The 22,101-nt window shown below is 41.6% G+C and overlaps 1 protein-coding gene across 2 annotated transcripts in view; it reads left to right on the top strand.

Annotated features, from left to right (window-relative positions):
- The window catches only part of LOC311255636 (calsyntenin-2-like), a 251,594-nt gene that overhangs the window by 191,486 nt on the left and 38,007 nt on the right, over positions 1 to 22,101 (top strand). For both annotated transcript variants that reach the window (XM_084350266.1, XM_084350267.1), the window contains one exon: positions 1,075 to 1,196. In XM_084350266.1, coding sequence (XP_084206392.1) covers positions 1,075 to 1,196 — 122 coding nt within the window. The remainder of the gene's footprint in view (positions 1 to 1,074; positions 1,197 to 22,101) is intronic.

Here is a 22,101-nt window from a genome sequence, read left to right on the forward strand (position 1 = left end):
TTGTCGAATATTGTCCAAACCCAGAGAAATCTGTAGTTTAATTCAAGCTAACAGTAAGTTTCATTTGTAACTTTCAGGTGAATAATAAATGACACCACAAAGATTGAGGAAGGTAGTCAGCGAACAAAAAGTGAATAAAACTTTTGTGTATTACTTCATCTGGGAACTTGATTTTTTACCTGAGTCACGTCAGATAGATTTTCATCGGCAGTGGTGGTTGTTTAACAATTAAGACATCATCTACCACGATTCCCTGCTACTTCACAACATCATCAGACTACGTCTTTATTGGTCTGTCGGAGGGACCCCAAGCGGAAGAGAATACATAATGCATGTTTAATCCTACATATGTTAACTGTTCTACTGCCATAAATGCTCACTGGAACACCACATTTATATTAATTTGCAGCTGAAAATAGTCCCCAACAAATGCACTGTTTACTCCATTGCCCTTCTGTTTAAGAAGCTGACTTTTAGGAAACAAAACTATATATTTGTGACCCGTGTTTAAAGACGTACATCTTCAGTACAACAGAAAAAATAAGGTTGAAGGCTGAAATAAGGAGCTTTACAGTATGTGTGAACACATACATACAGCTTTACCCTGCCAGCTTCCTGGTCAATTGTCCAGAGTGAATTCGCAGCCAGCAGGTGTGCGTGTCGACGACATGATTTCTGCCATGTTGGTGCTGGTTTAGTGGGGGGCATTAGGGCATTATTACGGAGGACTCTGTAGCCTACATGACACATGCTGTAAATGATCCTACAGTAAGGTGCATTTGAGGACAAATCTAATCACTTACAGTTACTGTGAACAAAGTTTGGTGCTCTGTAATGATTCAGCATGAAAAAAACATCAGTAACTCCATTGCATGCTTTGGCCAAAGGGATGATTTTGTTATAAAATTTCCTGTGATGACATAAATGACCTTTAGAAAGTTGGTCTCCTTCGGAGGTGCTGCTGTCCTAGTTTTGTGAGGTTTCTTGAAGTTACATGTCAGGATTACCTGACAGTGAGGAGGTGTGATGATGTAGTCCCTGGTGCCTACTCTCCTGTCTCCCTCCCTCCCACAGAGATGAACCGTCATCACTACTCACTGTATGTCCATAATTGCCGCCTGGTGTTCCTGCTGAGGAGAGACTTCACCCAGGTGGATACCTTCAGACCGGCCGAGTTCCACTGGAAACTGGAGCAGGTAAGATACGATGATGCTCTGGGACACATACAGTACAACAGACAGGCAGACTTGTGGTGTCACATAACACAAAGCTCAGTTTATAGCTAAAATCACCTTCGTGCATTTGATAAGTAGGTTATGGGCCAACCTCATAGACAGGGATAAAGTTTCTTACTGGGATGAAACCTGTAGTAAACATCCTGGGATTTTTTTTCTTGGCTTAATCCAGGTTAGTCTGGTACCGCACTAATAATAGAAACAGCACAGTCGCAGAATAAAATGTTGGCAGTTCACTTTTCTGCACGGATTTGTTCAAATATAAAAAATATCATATCACTTTCACGTTACATGTATATGAGCTGACTATCAACATTTGTAAATGTGAAACCACTGAATATTTTTAACTAGACATTAGGACATTTTCCAGCCTGTTTGTGGCAACAAAAATTTGATATTTTAGACTAGACGTTGACACATTTCCAGCCTGTTTGCAGCCACAAAATGGGGTATTTTTGACAATGTGTCCGAATGTTTCCAGTCATGTTTGCGGCTACAAACAGGATATTTCTGGCGAGACGTCGGGGCATTTCCAGCTCTGTTTGTGGTGACAAATGCTGGTATTGAATCTAAAGAAAGGTGAAAATTTAACCTAAAAGAGACTGCAACATATCCGTGGTTATACTGTACTTTACACCTATAGTGGTGACTGGGTTGACAGACGACCCCTGGTTAGACTAACAGTGCGTGCCACAAGGCGCAAGGACCACTGGTCAGTCCAGAGGACCTCACTAACAAGTTGCTCATTGCACAAAAGCTTTACACACATCTATGTGTGTGTTCGTGTGTACACACAAGAACCTGTATGCATTTCTATTTAGTGCCTGGCTGCACTATAAATCCTCCCACAATCCATAAAAAAGGCTAACCTTTAATTAACCCCAATTAATTTGGAGAGCCGTCATACCACTCTACTTAATAACCATGCAGTTTTTTAATGGATTTAGTGACTCTTCAATAAATATTTGCCGTGGTTATGAAGACTTACTTGTTAGTATTTTATTAGAACCGTCTTTTTTGCTTGTTTTTCTTCTGCTATTTCATTGCCTGACATGTCATATAAAGATATAAGATATTTAATCAAATAAAACACTGTGTTACCTTGTATCAGAACTGGAAATGAACGCAAACATGATTTTGCAAGGATATTTTTGGAGGAGAAATGTTGGTTTAAGTAGGGCAAGACAGGAAATGTATTAGCAAAAAAGTTCACCACTTTGACTCAGTGATTCACTTAAAATATGCCATTTTGTCATCAATTTGGAAGATTCTTGTTTAATATTTAATTAAAGCTCCATTAAGTGAATGAGTGATTTTCATATTTCAAACATATTCCATCCTCATGCCGTGCACCAAACTTTTTTAAGTGATGGTTACTTGAACAGACATGCCTGACGGAGAGTAATATGCCAGCTCCAGGGACATGTGTTTGCGTGTGTAGATGGCAGCTGTCTGTTGATCAAGGGTGCTGTCTTGAAGTCAAACAGGTCACCTTGGATCGCGAGACCCCGCGCTCACCCAGCGCTGACATATGATTCAGAGGGGGATACCACAGCTGAGCCTGGACATCCAGCTGCAGCACCCAGGGCTAATTTGATCAGACAGACCGCTGGTCTTGATTGGGGGGAGAGCATGAACGAGGTCATCCATCAGCCTCCTGATGGTACACGGTGTGTGTGAGGCATCGTCTGGAGGAATTTTGGACACAGGGCTACCGCAGAGAATCAGTCACTTGTCTGTGTTCTCATCCTTTCCACATTTTCTCTGGTGTTTTAAAATGTGTCCAAATTCCTTTTTCCTAAACTAAAGAATAAACGTAGAATTTTACACACTGATTCCTGTATTTTGGGCCAATAAATAAATATTTATAGTGCGTTGTGGACCTGGTTTGCAAGCTGTCTTTTGCAGGGAAAAAGAATAAAGTTGCATTGAACTAAATTTAATTGAACTGAAAATGAAGAAATTAGTATTTCTAGCAGTATTGGAGGCAGTAAGGCTTTAGGGAGACTCAAATTTACAGAACGTATTTAACAGTTGACAGAATCATTTAATATATCAAACATAAATGGGAATTTCAGAGACTTTCTTTTCAGTGTCTGGTCTTTTGAGAGGGTCTGAGTTTTTCAGTCATAGAAAAAGGGATGTTTGAGGACTCAACCTAAGTACTCCCGAAACGTCCTGGATACAGCCCTGTGAGGATTTGACTTTGTGTGGCTAAAGGGACGGCGCTTTGGTCCAGACTCAAATATCTTTACTATTTCTATTGGAAACCCTTGAATTGATTGTCATGAAACTTTGTGCAGGCATTTGTGGTCCCCAGAGGATGAAACCTGCTGACTTTGATCACCCACTGACTTTTCACTGACATCACTTTCAAGTTTTCACACATCAAGTGAAATAGCTCAATATCTACGGGATGGTTTGGCAAAAGTTTTGTACAGATATTCAGGGTTCCCAGAGGATGAATCCTAATGACGTCTTTTTACTTCACTGTAAACTGACCATGTGGAGAACTCCTTCCAGGGTGAAGGTATTTAGAAATTAGATTTAGTTTTTGGTAAACGAAGACATAGACACTCACGCTCGCATCTTAATTGAGCCTTATCAGTGCATGTAGCATTATTGGCATGTGTGAACCCTTTTCATGCGTCATGATATCAGAGTATTGAGTTTATCCACTGACAGAAATGGATGTTGTGTCGTCCATATTAGAGAGACTCAAATGGACATTGATAATGCTGTGATGGAAAAGAACGACAGAAAAGGCTGTTTGACAATGTTTTACTAACAGTTAGCTTCACCCATGAAGATTCCCTGCCTTGTTCAGTGCCTGCACATGCACAGTGTACATGGTATGTGTTAGTATGGACAGAGATTATTTCTGAAACAGTTCTGGTCATTTTTATTCTAAAAACCCTGTTTCCAAAAATACCTGTGTGCATGTGAACTAGACTTTATCGAAGTGATCCTCTGTCTTTCCTTGATCGGTGGCAACATAAGGAAATATCTCAACAGCTATTAGAAGGATTTACATAACATTTGGTATAGGCATCCATGAATTGTAAAAACTTTGGTGATCGCTCCAATTTTTGCCCAGCGCCATCATCAGATCATTTTAATTTTATTTATTTTTTCCAATTTTTTTGTTTATGACCAAACAGCTACCTGTAAGACTAACGACTTATGACTCACAGCCTCTGCTCCATGGTAATATCCTAATCTAAGATAGTTAACTTGGTAAACATTATACTCGATACACATCAGCACGTTACCATTTTTATTGTGGGGATGTGTCTAATCCTCTTCCTCATGAACCGCCCTGTTTCCTGTCACAGAGAAGAACTTTGTTATATCAGACACAGGCATTCATCTGGTCTTTATTGAAGGAGATGCATGTTTTAGAAGTGATTTAATCATCATCATCATGACTTTTCTTCAATGTGGCATTTTGCTGTGTTTGCACTGAGAGAACAGCTCCCTCTCCCTGTTATGTGCCGTTAAGCAATCAAGCTAATGCAACTTGCACATAGTGCTGAAATACCGTTAAGAGGCCAGTGAAGGCCGTTTTATCTTTGCTGCGCTTGTTATGAAGTGTAATTTGCCCATGATAAAATGCATCACATCGCATTTTTAAGTTGGTTTCCTCATATACCTCGCGGGATGAAATTCTGCATAGATTAGGCTGAATTTTGACAGTCTTTTGGTGTTTCATAAAAAGATTCAGAAGGTTAGTTAATTCTATGGCCTTGTCTAAATTGATCTCGATTTCTTTTCTTATTATTACCTCTAGGTGATAAAAGTTTCTGTGGACTACGCCGGCACAACATACATCTTTGTAATAAGCTGCACAATAGTTGTTAAACTACAGAGTTTCCTGAGCACTTTTTGAATCTCCTCTTCTTTCTTTACGTCCTCTCTCTCATCTCCCTCCCTCTTGTTAATAGTTGCCTCTGAAACCCCCTGGGCATGAAAGGAAACTTTCATTAAGTCGCTATCTCCCCTCGCCTCCTCGCCACTTTCTCCTCATCTGCTAATGTCTTTTAGACAAAATGAACTTCTGAATAAGTCCAACCCAGAAAAACCCTTCCACAGAAGAACCTCCTCCCCTCCCTGCATCGGTTTATCACAGAACCGCAATTAATTTCACATACAAGCCAATCAGGCATGGCAAGTCGCTACATAATGACTGGAACGGGTGGGGGGGTGGAAGATTGTTGCAGATATTAGTTTTACCTGCTGAAAAAATGAGTGTACTATCTGGTAATAACAGACACAGAGTAGTTTAAGGCAGCGAGGCTTTATGCACGCAGGCCTTTTGTGCTCAGTGTGATTCAGTATTCTAAACTCTGCTATCTGTGCTGTTTGCATTGTTGAGCGAGATGGGCTGAGGTTTTTTATTGGCTTGAAGAGATTTGCATTAAGCTTGTATTGAACATGTCTTTTGTGCGCGCTTTCGGATTCTTTTAAAGTCAGACTTACATTCAAGGTTCCTCAAAGAACCGGACTGTCAATCCAGAAGCTGTTTTCTGCAGGAGCCAGTGCTGAATGAGCGCCGCATGTTTTATAATTAAGTGGAAAATTGGATTGACTCAAAAAAGTGTCGTTGGCACATACAGGTATCCAGGAAATTCACCAGCTGAATGAGTGACTGGCACACCTACATGCAGTCTTTAATTCTTCAGTGGTATTGATCTCGAGAAATATAATGCATTTGAATTAAGTCAGCTACGCCTTTTAAGATAGTTAAATGAAGCTGTAGGTTGACAGTATCGTTTACAGACTTGATTAAGCAGCGTTCCTTAGACTTTTAGAGGATAATTGTTGTATTTTTAGTCTTAATTGTCACAGTTCTGGCCTGCTTTGGCAGAGGCAAAGTTTGCACTCGCCACCTGTGTTACAGAGCATTAGGGAATACAACTCTGGCAAAACAATGTACACTCCCAGAGCTTTGTTAATATTTGTAAATTTGACCTGTTTGTCCCTAGATTAGCCATTGTAGCTTATGCCAAGATCATACCGCAGGATTGTAGCCCTGATCTTGCTGTCACAGACGTTTTTTGGAAATCCCCGACAGAGGCTGATCGTCGTGCACTCCCAAGAATGACGACTGGCATGTGTGCACTGTTTAAAGACGCAAAGCAAAGCTCTGGGACAGCTCACCGGAATGATGCTGACAACCGCTGGATATCTAGCAGGCTAGATATCAGGTTGAGTGCAGGTGGGTCAGGAAGCTAGGGACAAGCTACAGCCAACGAGAGCAGACACTGTCCTTTCTCCCTCTCTCCTCTGGCGTCATCAGCAGCAGCTCTCTGAACCCAGTCCTATCACGCATCTATGTGTATGGAGCAGGTACAATAATAGCCTATAGTTCAGAATCAGAATACCTACAACACAAGTGTTTCAGTATATGTAACTGTGTCATCCTTGCTGACCCACAATACGAGCAGGCAGTTATATGTTTTTGCTGCAAAAATTAGCCCTTACCGTTGCGCATTCTCCTAATCCATCCTCATACTTTTTTTTTTCACTGAAAATCTGCGTACAAACAACTTGCACTTGGACCTCTTCAGTCCTTGTAATGTGTGACCCCCTGTTGCTGATCGGTCATGTAGGGGGCAAAATGAAATGACTTAAAGGCATCATGCAGGGCATTACATGGCAGATAATTGCAGCACAGCAACCTGACCAATTTGAAAGTCGTTAATTGTGGCCAAGGCATTAGAAGTTAGAAGATCAAGAAAGTACAATGGCCGGTTATTCAGTCAACTACTTTACGAGGAGTTCATTTACTTTGATGATTGGCCTCACTGGAAGCGGAGGACGGCCATTGCAGCACCTATAAAGTCGTTAAAGCTTATCAGGACATTTTTGTAGGCTAATATCTGTTTGCCTCTGTTGACATAAAATTATGCAATATATGAAACTATAAGTAATAAATGTTATAGTTATTGCAGATGAATTGCTAGTACGCTAACCAAACAGCCAGCTTGGTGAGCAGGCTTCTAAGTTGACCCCATACAAACAAAGTATCGCTAACTCCTGAGAGCATGTTTTTTTTGTTTAGAAGAAGAACCTTTATTTGTCACATGCAACCATACTGATTATAATGAAGTGTCATTGACCCATCCCAGAGGAGCAGTGGCCAGCCGCTCTATAGGTTGTGGCGCTTTTTTCTTAATTCTCTAGGGAGGTGGCAAATGCAAAATTAGCATTGTTAGACAATAGCCTGTTGTTCTGTCGAGCACAGATGAGGTCTAGTAATTCCCAACAGTATGTTAAGTTTTACAGCTGTTGTAATCTAAAGAGACACTACGCTAAACAACCATTTGCATTGCTAAATCATTTGAAAGACCATTCATGTTCCACATTGTGGGCTGCATGTCCCTGGTACAGAGATATATATAGAAATGCTCAGCGTACAGTTGGAACAAAGCTTACATTGTGTCCTCCTCTGACACACTGAAGAGGCTTTGGCAAAAAGAGAAAATCAATCAATGAGAAGTCACCTCGAGCCTTTCAGCTGCAAAAAAGAGCGAGAAAAAAGCGACTGGGATAATTGAGATCTAAATGATGTTTCCACCAGGAATCTAAATTGAATGAGAAAGTGACATCATTACCTTCGGCTGCCCTGTGGAAAACACTTATTTTTCAGGAAAGCAATCAAGCAAACAATCGGGGGTGGACTTTATCTGAAGTGGACAGCAGTGCGAAAATATGAAATGTAATCTGTTACCTCCGATGCAGAGTAGATCAAATGACAGGTGTGCACTCAGGGGAGTCAGGGAAAATAAAGCAAGTGAGACGACTACAGTATGTGTACTGTAAATGCTTATGCTTATGTAAATGGTATGTATGCATCTTTATCCAGACCATTTAGTTGCTAACTGTGTCTGCTGTTAGTGCACGGTAGTTAGCGTACAGTGGGTCTATCAGAGCTTTTTTGGTTGGTGAGACTATACTAAAACAGTGGGAACTGCAGAGTGGAGTGATGATTCTCTGTGGGTTCATCACTAGGAGACATGATATTCACAATGTCCTTGTAGGTTTGATTTCACTGAAGCTTCATACCATGAATCATCACTCTATGAAATTGAAGTAATATTTATGATTTCTAGCACTTGTGTCTTTCCCTCTGACTATTGATTTAAGCTCTTTCTCCATTTTCACATGTGGGTATAAAGGCCAACAAGAGCATTTCAAAATGTTTGCTTACATTCACTGAGCGCATCAACAATGGCAGAATGTATTCTCAGTCATGAGAATAAAACATGGAAAACAGCGTATTTTTTTGCCAACCACTTGGCATGATCATCCCACAGTTGCCTCCTAACTAGTCCAGGCTTATAGTCAAAACAAACATCTCCCGAGCACAATTTGAACGCCGAGCATCTGGCATTCTCAAATTGCTGATATGCTGCTGTTGATTGCTGTCATCAGAAACTCCTTGTTAGTAAACCACGGGATGTTTAGGGACCGCACTACCTGATGAGGTTATGAAATTATGCTTTTTTTTTTTCATAACGAAGTGGGAGAAAAAGATGCTGTTTGCAAGAAAACAGCAAAGGTCCGCAAAACATCTGTCTCGTTTAGAGAGGAAGGGGAGTCTGAGAGAGAAGAGGCAAACAGCATTCACACACACTCAGGGCTGTCTGTCAGACCCAGACCTGCTAAGAGGAGCACAAACCATTACCACATGCTCAAATAACAGCACATGCAGCTGTCTCCCATTTTGTACCAAATTAATGTGCAAATGAGAGTGGAGCAATTTTGATCCACGAGCACGGCATCACACAGATTAGTGAAATAAGAGGCACGGTGTTACACAGTTTTAAATTGCAGTCATTTAGCTGACGGAGTGATTCATAATAACTGCTGAGAAAAACAGCTGAAAAAAAATATACAATCAAAGAAAATCAGGATTTCTTTTTATTGTAATCTGTTTTCTGTTATTCTCTTTTTCCTTAAGGGCGACAGTAGCAGCTGAAAGATCATGGTTTGGGTTTAAAATGACTACTTAGCTGAGGATGTAATTATTGTTTACCTTCTAATCATGGTTAATACGTGGCTAAGGTTAGAGAACGGTTGTGGATTGGAAACAAACAGCGGCCTCCTGCGTTTACACTGTAGACACGCCGACCTCCTCCCTACACGGATTTTGTCACTCTATAATGACTTTAGCTGACTTCCTCCTTTGCTAGCGTCAGATTTACTACTAGAGGTCAGACAGTGAAATGACCGATGCTGTCATACTTCATGGGAGGACAATCTTGTAGTTCTCTACTTAAATTAAAAAGAAAATTAAGGAAAGAAGCTTATTTTTTTCGGTTAATTCTTTACAGCTGATGAATTGGATTTCCGTACTTTAGACAAATGCCGTAGTTTGTCTTCAGCATTAACCAATAAGAGTGCAAAAGACTTTAAAGCCTGTGCAGAAACGTATCAGCTCTTTCGGTTTCTGACTCTATCTGTGCTGCTATTTTCCATCTTTCTGTAACACACACACACACACACACACTCACACACTGCCTTTTTCTCCTCATGGGAGGGCTCTCGTTGAATGATAGATGACTGCTACTAAAGAGCCTGCTAAATTTAGAGCTCTGCTGCACCAACCGGCTCCAAAGAGCATGATGGACACACACACATACACACACACATACAGATTTATGAGGGGTCTTTCTGACAGTCTTTTTGATGTATGTATCAACTTGCCCCCATAGAGACCGGTTTGAACATGTCTTATCTGTCCATCTGAGCCCTCTGCCCACATGCACACCTTCACTGCCCACTGCCACTTTTTTTTCCCGATACATTGATGTGTTTGTGTGTGTGTGTTCGGAGCCAACATCTAGCTCTGGGTCAGGACTAAGATCACACTGTTAGCCCAGCTGAAGGCTAACATCTCACAGCTTTACTCACAAATACTGTGACCACTGTCCGCCTGCACCTCGAGAGGCTTACACTGGTCTTTATATACAATCGTCCACGCCACTCTGCCTGTAAAATTGCGCCAAGTGGAGAGCAGAATCCTTCTGTGTCCAAATCTCTCCGACATGCAGCGGTCACCGACCCCTCTCAGATACTCACACTGCACATAAAACGGGATTTATTGCAAACAACACAGTAGCCTTCCCTGGATTTTTTTTTATATCGACTGTCTGTCATGCAAATGGGCTTGTTTGTATTCAGGTGAAGGAGCTTATTGACAGTAGGAATCAATAACCACAGAAAGATGAAAGGGTGGAGATAGAGGGCAGAGAAAGTAAAGAAATGTTTAAAAAAAGATAGAAAAGGAAGGTGAAAGAAAGAAACATGGAGACTGCAGACAATAGACAATAGAACAACATGTCTTCTTACTGCTGATATCATTCAGACAGCTGTCTGCTACATTTGATGAGCAAGACACACAATATGATAGACAGACATGAAGTCACACAGGCTGTAAGGAGGCAAAAATAATATGCAAACTCATAATTTAATATGTGTCATCGGAGCAGGTGGATTCTGTCGTTGCAGTCCTCTCGGCAGGAAATCACTCAGTCATCACAGACGACATTACTTTCTCTTGTATTCTGCCGAGGTGTCCCTCAACCTCCGCTATCACAGTCTGCATCACAAATGAAATCAACCTTTATTACAAACACACTTTCCAAAACCCTGTTCCAAGCAGTTTTCAATCATTTTTATTCCTTCCACATCCCACCATCTCTGGATAATATTACCTCCCTTTTATGAGAGTTGGAGGAACGGTGGGTCTTAGATGGTTGGAAATAGTGCTGGAGAGGCCACTAAACGAAAGAGTGGAGGAGCAATGGCTTTTATTACCCCGCTGGCTCCGACGCTCTGCGTGTGTGCGCGCGACACGGTGTCAGTGACGTGCAGAGTGGTAAGTTACGCAGGTGTTTGTGTAATTGTGTACAGTGTGACATTTTTTGTCTATGTGTCCGTGAGTAGAGGGTGAGAGAATTTACAGTATATGTGTGTGAGAGTGCAAATATACATGTGTGTTGTGATATGTGTGTAGCAGAGGTGTCAAGTCAGGTCAAGTCAGCCTTTAAGCGTTGAGTCCTCCTTTGTGTGACTCGAGTCTCAAGTCTACATCTCTCATATTGTGATTGTGGAAATGCTGTGTCTGTCAGAGTGACTATAGAGTGTGTAATAAAAAATAAATCTAAAGAAATCTGACAATGAAATGATCTATGTATTTGTGTTCCTGACTTTGTAGGTCTTATCTTTATATTTGTGTCCTATATTTATGATTTGTGCAGTCGGCACGTGTGTGTGTATGTTGCACAGGTGTTCTGCACTTGTTCACACATGCTGGTGCCCACAGTGTGTGTGTGGGTGTTTGTGTGTGAGACCTTTGATATCACTTTGTAGTACAAAGGCGCACAAAAGCCAAATAAAAGAAAATAACAGCACAGTAAAAGCTGCTGCTCGGTGCCATTCATCATATTAATCTGGACCAAATGGGTTCGCTGAATCCCTTTTCTTCCAGCGAATCTCTCCTTTTACCCTTCGCCCTCTCCTCCCTCTCACCTGCGTTGTTTTTCCATTGTGTTTTTTTTCTTTAGCCCTCCGATTTGTCTTACTTTCTGGCTAAATAACACTCACAAACTCCCGACTCTGACTTTCTGCCTACCCAAATAGTTTTTAAGAAGGAAAGCTACGTGCAGTGCTGCTCTTCCCTCCACCTGGCCAAAGCACTTCCTGGATTGAGGGTGGCTGTCAGAATCGGCGGTGAAGATTTATTGTGCACATCCCACCCTGACCTTAAGTGTGGTAAGAGAAAAGGGTGAGAAAGAGAGATGAATTGAAGAAGAGATGGAGACGGAGAGGCGGAGGAATAAGAGAGCCTGGCGGAGGGCTGGTGAATTTGGTGTAGGAGTATCGGCGGTGCACGCATTGTCAGGGCTTAGGTAATCAAGAGGAGGTGTGTGATGGATGCATTGTGGCAGTAGGCGAGATGGTATGATGCATCCCCCACCCCCCTGCTTTGTTTGTACTGACAGTTTAAACCTATGGGACCATGTTTGACTTTTTTTTCTCCATCTCACTGAGGCTGCTGTTGTTTCACAATCTCTTCTCTCTCTCTTACCCTCTTCCTCTCCCTCTCCCTCACCCAGACATCCACCTCTCCTCACTGTCAGCCTGTTCCTCTACTGGGATATCTTCTGCCGTATTTAAAGTAGGATATACAGATATACAGTAGTCACCGAGTGGCTCCAGGAGAGTGACTCGCTGTGTCTGCCAGACTGATGCAACAAAGAAATCCGTCATGCATTAATTAATGACTTCAGGCCTTACCGGGAATCAGCACTTTTTACCTCCTACATAGTACAATGGCTGCACATGCTTCTGCACACTACCAGGAAAGTAACAAGCTTGTTAAGCCGAGGATAAAACAAACGTCACGTTCTGAAAGGTCAACGCGGAAATATCTGTAAACAAGTACATGTGTCACATCATAACCAACCCTGTAAGTAGAGACTATATGTGCGCGACGTAAAAATACCACGCCAATGTCACGACGACCTACCTGTTGCCATGGCACTTAAAAGATTTTCTCCAACCAGTGGAAATAAAGCCACAAAGGCTCCACTGGTTGGAGAACCAGCAAGAGTGTTTTTTCATCGCACCACACAGTAACATTGTACCTTGATGATATGTTCGACATGTGCTAGCCGCAAGCCACAGTAAAATCCTGCTGCCTGCTGCTCTTCATCTCACTGTGGCTGTTCTCATGTGTGCTATTCCTCCCTGCAAGCGCACAATATGTCCTAATCTGGTCGATTAGACTTCTTTTAAGTGAAGAATAGCCAATGCTAATGACGCCCAGCTAATCTGGTGACAAATGCATTGCATAGTTTAGACAATAAACTAGTTCAACAGGAGAGATTTTAATGTTTGCATCAGACATGATTTGACGCAGCTCTGAAACAGCTGAAAGTTGTCAGTAAACAGTAAAATATTGCTTATATGTGAATTTACAAAAACACGAACACAGAAGTCAAACTTAACTCCAAACCACAGAGATTTAGTCCATGGAGCAAATTGCAATCAGGCCATGCTGGAGCACAGCTGTCTGGCTGCTTCCTCTTTAACCCCCGCTGTGAGGCTGAAGTGGAAACACTTGACCACACGGCACGGTTGAAGTGGACTGACCTTTGGTCAAGGGAAAAGCCTATAAAATTAGTCTTGAGAACATCACACAAATATATCCATTTGGGAAGTTAAGAGGACAAGTTTAAAGCCGGTTCAATCAGGGGGACAATTGAATGAAGTAAGAAAATGTTTAATATGTACGATATGTGATGAATAAGTCTTGTCGGAAAGTGTTTGGAAGGGTAAGGCTTAGGGAGATTTTGTAATTGATGCCCCCATGGAGTCCAGACACTGGTGGTGATGGTGTCTGATGACTCAGCTGTGACTGGTAGGCCGACGAGGCTGAAGAGAGATGAAGCAGATGGATCTGCAAAGACTGGGCAGTGATGGAGAGGTGGAGGGCCTGCAGGACAGCAGCATGAATGAACTACAGGCGGAGAGAGAAACATGTTTAAAAAGAGGGGGCTGCAAGATGATAGCAGTGTACAGTGTAGGTGTGTCACTGTGCTATTGATGATGAAAATACAGTAGCTGATATGTCAACTGACAGCCCCAGACATTGACAGCAAGAAGAGGCATGAGGACAGTGAATGGTTTGAAAACTAAGCAGGCAAAATAATTGTCTTCCTGACTGTACATAGGCTAGAACCTTATTTAGTTTATATGGATAAGACTAATCAGTCATCATTGCAAGAAGCCTGTCAATCTTGGCCATCATTTAACCCACACATAGCCGTGAGCTTGATTGCTTTGCTCTAAATGTAGTCTTAAAGCTGCGATTACTTCGAATCCATTTTCAAGGCCCCAGCTCTCCGTCCTTACAAATCCCACTTAAACCCCTGCGCCTACTGTACACACAGCGGAGCACCTGATGCTAGTGTTAGACTTCACTGCACTCCTATCCGGCTCTATTTCAAACCAGTGGTTACGGCACTAGATCAGAGGGTTTTCCGTCTGACTCGAATTTAAAGCAATGTAGCAACAGGCATAAGTGTTGCGGCATGTTTGCTTTTGTGTACCATGTATCAGACCAGACAGGAGACTGAAAGGAGAGGATGATGAAAAAGACTGGCTGATATTGTAAGGACAGACAATGTCTCACTTTGTTGTTTTGCATGTACAGTGTTGTTTGGTTCATCCACCTCTGATTAAGGCGAGACTCCTTCCATCCCACATAATCAGCCACAGCTCAAAACTGAAACTGACTAAAAGCCCAAAATATTCTCCTGTTTGCAACCTGTCCAAAAACATCACTGTAAATGCTCAAGCGCTGGATACGGATACAGACAGTGGTAACTCACAGCTGAAGCTTACAGTACAGCTGGATCCTGCGGTGCAGCCGTGCTCAGCTGAGCTTCCTCAACTGAGGTCGATTGAGGTGAAGTAATCCCAGTTTCTGTAACTGGAGCTTCTGTTTGCTAACAGAACCAAAGGAGAATACTTTATGGGTCGCTTGGATGCCAAAAATCTTTTTTGGGCCAAATGTTCCCAAAACTAGCACGATGAAATTATGGAGGCAAGGAAAAGGACTGCAGCTGACAGACTGATGGTGTAGAGGTAAAAAGTGAGATGGCCTTATTTTGGTCTAACGTGCTCCTATCAGCATGTTTTTTACCCAGCTGGTTTCAACACAACAAAAAAGTACAAATCAATCGTAAATCACAGCAGCGATGTTCTTCTTTATTTACTCTCATGACATGTTCTGGAGGTCAGATTTACACACAGTGGTCACATTTGGGTAAAAAGCAGATAAACAACAGTGGCGTATAACCATATGGGGTGATTGTGGCTGCCCATTTGACTTAGACCTGACGTTAAGCCATTCTGCAGCAAGTGCACGTTCAACATCTTTTGTTTTCTATTAGAGTTTATGGCGGGCTGAAAATGTCCTCCTGCTGGATTTTAAACATTGTCTTGCTTTTCCCTCTGATCTGCCCCACACGTTTGTCTTCTTTGTTCCTTCCCTCTGTTCCAGGTTTGCGATAGACTTGTTCTATTCATAAGAAATTATAAAGGGAACATACAAGGTAAGCAGGAGCACTCTGGGTGGACAATTAACTGCTGTGCCCCAAATCGACACCTCTCCTGAGCCCCTGACAAGCATTTTAATGGAATTTAAATCTGAAATATTGTGTTTACAATGAACATGAACATGTAGGCATATATGTGCAGGAAACACCTACACATTTACAATGCTTTAACCCGAGGGGTTTTTAAAGTTTGGCACTGCGTGCCAGTGCTTAAGTTAGTTGTTTTTTTTAGCTATACAGAACCGGCAACAATCAAATGTAGAACAGAGAGTGACATATAAGACACAAACTAACCAAGACAAAAAAAAGAAGACATTTAAGGGCAGATTAGTGGTGAATGGCTGTAAAAGGATTGAGTAACCTGTCTGTTCACATTTATAATACTTTTATTGACATCTATCCTGAGTGACTCAAACACAAGTGGACAGCTCTAAGGACGTCACTTCACAAATGTCATGTATCTCAATTGACCACTTGTGATCAGATCTTTCCTGTATGCAAATAAACACCTACATCACTGGGACAAACGGACACAGTGTTTTAGACACACGTACTGTATAACATTTGCCGAATTTACAAGGAGGCTGAAATAATTTAATAATAATTTAGTAGAAGAATTTGTGGTTGACAGCATTTCACAAGGTTTATAAAGTTTCTCCTAACACAATAACTCAAAATTGGGACATTTTTTATAGCAATCTGGGGACTTTCTCCCCGGGCGACTGTTTACTGTACTTGTAAAATTTGACATGTTTACCATAAATAACATGTCGTCTTCTTTCGTAAACAAGCCAGTAGAGCGATGCCGCAAAACACAGACACCTTTTACAAGTAAAAAAAAAAACAATTTAACATACTGCAGTTCATGCCGAATTTAAGGAATTTACTAACAGAATGTCGTCACATGTGGCCCAGACCACCACCTGTACTGAGAGCTCTCGGGTCACCTTGGATGCATGGGAATACCAGTTCTGAACAGAACCTTTGTTCATTTGCAGTACATTTGTGTGCATCAGCTCTAGATGAATCAGAACTTAAAGGAAACAATGAATCATTGTGATCTTTAGTCTTTACAGACCAACAAAACTAAACTACATATTTAAATACAAACATAGACGGACCTGTAACATTAACCGGGGCTCACTTTAAACCCAGGACATCACATTACATACATGGTACTGGATGCATCTTAGACCACTGAACCACTGGGACGCCCCCAAATTTGTAATATTACAGTGTTTCTCTCCACTCTAACTCTTCTGTTGCTTTATATAAACCCAACAGGGTGAGCGAGTCAATGTGATCAGTCTCACTAAAATTGCCATGCAGCCTAAAAACCCCGTGGATATTAACGTGTGTGTGTGTGTGTGCTTATGAGCGCGCGTACACATGAATGCGTGTGTGCGTGTATATGTAGTGTGTGGCCCATTATGAGCTCGTGGAGAGGTCATTTGGCTGTTGACTCGCAGTCTCTGCCGGGAGCGGCTGTATAATTGCTACTCTAATTAGTCTCTTTTGCCAGCCGGTAATTCATAGTCACCTTCAAGTACTTCTCCCATACACACACACACACACACACACACACACACATAAACTTGCATACAGTACATGTATACACGGGCGCACACACACCGACACCGCCACACACATATAACTGTTCCTCCGCTATCACTTCTTTTTAAATTGTTTTTTCTATTTTTATAATTATAGGCTTTCAGACACCCAATTGCTCACAACAATTGACATGATAATGGTTTGCATGTTGACACTGAGCTGATGATGATTTATGGCAATTATGTGTTAGCAAACAGCACTTTTGCAAATGAATCTGGAGACTAAGTATTTCTGAGGGCAGACAAACAGGACAGGATGAGAGCTTTAGCTTTAATGATACCAACATTCATTGAGCTGTTAGACGGCAATTTGTAACATTATGTCTGATGTTATACAATTTGTAGAGCCACGTTAGCATATGAAGTGCCTGTCGGTGCTAAAAGAGACAAAGTGCCTTAATTTTAAAGCCTCAGAATTCCTTGAGTACTTATTTTTTGCTAGTTTTTGGCCCTGCTTTCTCTTTCTCCCAGTAGAGTGTCTCATTTGCTATACACAGCAGTCCTCGTCGCTGAAAACTCGACAGTTATGCTCTTACTGACTTTGTTTCCACAGTCTTGGTTTGTGACCAGTGTCTCATGATGGATAGTTCTAGCCGGTGTTAGCACAGCTTTAGACAGATACTGTTTTGTTACTGACTTTCTGTGTCATCGTAGTGTGTGCCACTTTTTCTAGACTTAACATGTGACACATAAACATTTCTATGGTTTTACCTCAAAAGTGATAGAAAACTGAGTAATAAGAACAGGAAAAAGCAGAAATATACTGTGCCTTTCAACCATACCACGACACGTTTGTTGGTTTATATTTTTTGTTCCTTAACCATCCGGTACCAGTCTACTCAGGAGGGAAACACTAAATGAGTCAGTAATCTTTAGACCTTTGACCTTTGTGAATTACTGAAGGCACATTGAGAATGATTAAACATCAATAAATGGTGGAAATGTGCAGCTAAGGTCATTTTTAGAGTGCATGTTTGATAAACCAAACAGTGATGATTAAGGAGTGATTTACATCTGCATCAAGGCCCGTGCCTTGGTCAAGGACAATAGCAGGAGTATTTGTACTTCCTCCGATTCATATCTTTTGGGATGCAGTGAAACTAGAGCACCTCGAGAAAACTGGCATTACAGAAGGGAGAACACATCCTTTCTCTCTGCAGGCAGCTAACCACTGAGCTGCAACATTTATACATACATATATATTTTTAGATCTTACTTCTGTTACTTCCACTGTTAAAATGTTGTATAGGCCTACTGCTTTACATATGAATAGGATAGCATCATTGCACTTTGCAAGTTATAACAATATTTATTGAATTGTCATTGAATTGACTTAAATTATACAAAACTTTCACTTACACTTACAGAATTATCCCTCCACCTTTTTCTTTGTCATATAGTGATCATTTCCAGGTTCATTAGGTACCGTACCACCCAATCCCACCCACCAATCCAATCCCTTCAGTTTACATGTACACCTCTGCTTTCACTTTCCCTCTACAGCAACGTTCTCATTCCTCCCCTGGCTCCTCCTCCCCATCCCTCCTTAAAGTCACCTTCTTTGCGCTGCTCATCAATCTCTGTTTTGGATCCTTCCTCCAGCAGGCCCCGTAGGCTCTCCTCCCCCTTAACTCCCTCCTTTCACCTCCTTTACTTCCTCTTTATTCCATCTATCCCTCTCTCTCATCAGCCCTCTTCCCCACATCCACAGTCGAAGCTAAGAATAACCTCATGTTTAAGGGCATCTTTGCTGTCTTTTGTCTGGTTATTTGTACACATGATTTACAAGTTTATTGGGCACACCTGCACGATCGAAGTTCTATCTTTATATTCACATTTACTCTTTATTTTGATGCAGTGGTTTTTATAATGAAAGCAATGTCAGGCTACTTTAAGTGAATACTGATGACTAGATTAACCCGTAATTTCAGGAGCTACAGAGAGTTTATCTTACAGTCATGTTCGCCTGAATACAGACAAAATAATTAACTCAGGGGTCCTCAACGTTTTACAGGCCAAAGACCCCTTTACTGATGCAGCAGCTGAAATATGTAGCAGGAACCCCTCACCGCATATATATTGTATAAAGCTGCCCACTGAACTGGCACTAATGATGTGGAGCTATTGTGTAGCCGATAGCCACACATTCTTATCCCAGGTCATCACATACCAATGCTTCATTGTCACAGCCTTTTGCATCTTATACAGTGCCTTACACATGCCTTCATACCAGACAGCCTTTTGGGACATGACATTTAGCTTAACGTTAGGTTGGCTTGCTTACATGATTGCACAAGGAATCATGGGTAGTCTACCATCAGTGCATTTTTTTTTGTAATTTATTTTTGCTAATATACTGGATTCCTGTTAATGCTTATTTTTAGAAAAAATAAAACTTTCAAAATATTAGCTCACTATTTAACATTTGTTAACACTTTGTATGTTATGTTGCTGTTTCCCACTGCTCTAAGTTTAAAGATTCAGCTTAGCTAACCGACTTCTGGTTCCAGCTCCATATTCGCTGTGTGAGAATGAGAGTGGTATTGATCTTTAATCTAACTCTCAATGAGAAAGCATATGTGTATTTTCCAGCATGGCGAATTATTTCTTTAATGATTTACTGCTTTCCTCCATAGTTGTTGTTTCCTGAGTCGTAGGCATGTCTTTCCCTTTAACAAAGGTTACAGCTCACTTCCCTTATCTTCCTCTCCCACTTTCTTCTCTTTTCTTCTTTTCTCATATCATTTATTTCCCTCTTCCCCTCTCTTTTCCTCCCTCTCTTCCTTTCATCTCCACCTTCCTTCGCTGTCATCTATCTGCCCTGCCACCTCCCGATCTCAGATCCCCTCATCGCTCCTCATTCTTCTACCTTTTCTATCTCATTCCTCCATCTCTTGTTTGAAGTTGAAGCTTGGGTTGGGTGACAGATCTCTTAAAGACTTTCAACTCCAAAGGTCTTGAGGCAACAACTCCCACAGTCAGGTTCTAATGGAGAGACAGGCAAAGAAGAAACGAGCCCGAATAAACTGCAGAGAGAAAAAGAGACAGAGATAGAGGAGGGCAGATAGCAATTTTGTTTTCTTCTCGCCATCGAGTGCCCCAAGAGATGATGAAGGATCTTTGATGTGTGGTGTTTCCGCTCTCTCTCTCACTTTCTTTTCTTTGTCCTCTGGTTGTTTCACGTCCTCCCTCTCCTTTGTTTGTGTGGTTATTTATTTCATACATTCCTTCCGTCTGTCAATTTGCATCAGGCAGAGACACGGGAAAGTGAGGGGATCGGGGAATACGAAACTTTTTGCTTTGCTTTTCATAGGCGAGGCAAGCCCGAGCTGCTCTCCCAAACTTTAACTTTGACTTTGAAGCTTTTGAAGTTGACACTTAATGGTGCTGGATTGATGTCTGTGCATTCATTTTTGTGTGCCTGTTTGTTGTAAGGTGTTATTACAAGTGGTGTATCCTTGTGGGATCGCTGCCTCTCACACAAACACACACCCCGTATACACACGCACACACAGTGGCCCGTGGCTTTTTAAGTATAGCTTTTGAGCTTGTCCTATAGTGGATGCTTCTCCACGTTATATCCAGTGTTCAGGTTTTGTAACGGACACCGATCCCACCCCCTGCACACAAACACACACTCGCGCAACAAAGTTTCTCCATCCGTGTCCAGCTGGCATCTTCCCATGCATAGCAGTGCACCTGTTCTCTCAAACACTAATCATTTTTCTGACAAGATGCCGAACGTTTGTGCCATCTCCATCAACTGGACTAGACCTGATTGCATTCTGAAAGTTTACCATTTCTATCAACCTGACTGCCTTTTAATTGTTTGAGTGAAGATCCACATCTTGCGCACAAGATTAGACAGAGTTTCCAAAGTCCTGAGGGATCAAACATTTTCTATCTTGGGGCACAAGATAATAATTTATGCACACAACTTATTATCTTGTTTGCAAATGAACTGTAACTTGAAAATTCTCAAGAAATGTTCAGTGGACTCATTTTCTCTGAGTCAGTTATTTCTAATTGGGTTGTGCATCACTCCCTTATAAGATGAGCCGATATGCATCTAGATACAGGGGCTCCGATACATTTTTAACACGGGTCCATTTGGTCTGATCTGGTGCAATTGGATGCAATCTAATACAATTCTTAACATTTGTTTCATGGAGTCATTCAGTTTGCATTATAAGTATAAGTGTATAATACTATAATAGTATAATAATATAATACTAAGACCAGGGAACCCCAAGTATTTTTGTTACTTTATGGCATGGGGAAAATGGAAGACAAATGTCATTTTGAAACCACACTGAGGGCAGCACTGAGAATAATGACTGGCTGTCCACATCAGTATTGTCTGCTACTCAGTGGCTGAATGCCAAAAAGAGACTGCCCACCTACTTCTCATGATACCGCCTCTCCAGGCCAGTGTGACCATCACGCTACCGGTGAACTTAATCGCTGTGCCACAGACCTCACAAACTACCAGACTTTTCGTCCATTTTTCCTTCCTTCTTTAAAAATCCAAATGTCTTCCAAACGTTAGTCTTAGTGGTGCACTGTGAACCGTCTCAGCATTGTCGGACATGTTGTTTTTGTTTACCCCCGCAAGCATGGATCTCATTCCATCGGAGGCAGTGCGCTCGCTCTGTCTTGCTCTGAACTTTAACCTTAAACAAGATTTGGAGATGCTATGCAGAATTAGCAGCTAGGCTAAGCGTCAGTAAACCGATTATTAACTTTAAAATCGGGCCATCGACCATCATCCAGCCACGTCTGAACGTTGTTTCTTCCTTCTATGCTTTTAAAGCTTCTTTATTTAAATGATGATGATGAATGATTAAAGATGTTAAATATTACCAGCAGCTTTGAAACACTCATGTATCCACATCACTCTTCAAATACCCATGTCAGTCCAACTCTAGTCACAAGCTCTTCCTCCGCTCTACAAAGTAGTATTGTCATGTGTGGCTACGTAATTCTCTCACTCCTTCTATCCCTGAGAGAGATCTCAAACTGACAGCTGTAGCGAGCAGAGGCAGCCTCCTCTTGGGCTAGAGTGCCTCAGCAGCACCCCTTTGAAGCCTGCGAGAGGAAGTCATCCACTAGGCGCTC

This window comes from Pagrus pagrus (assembly GCF_965226575.1).
Source record: "Pagrus pagrus genome assembly, chromosome: 4".
Classification (NCBI taxonomy): Eukaryota; Metazoa; Chordata; class Actinopteri; order Spariformes; family Sparidae; genus Pagrus; species Pagrus pagrus.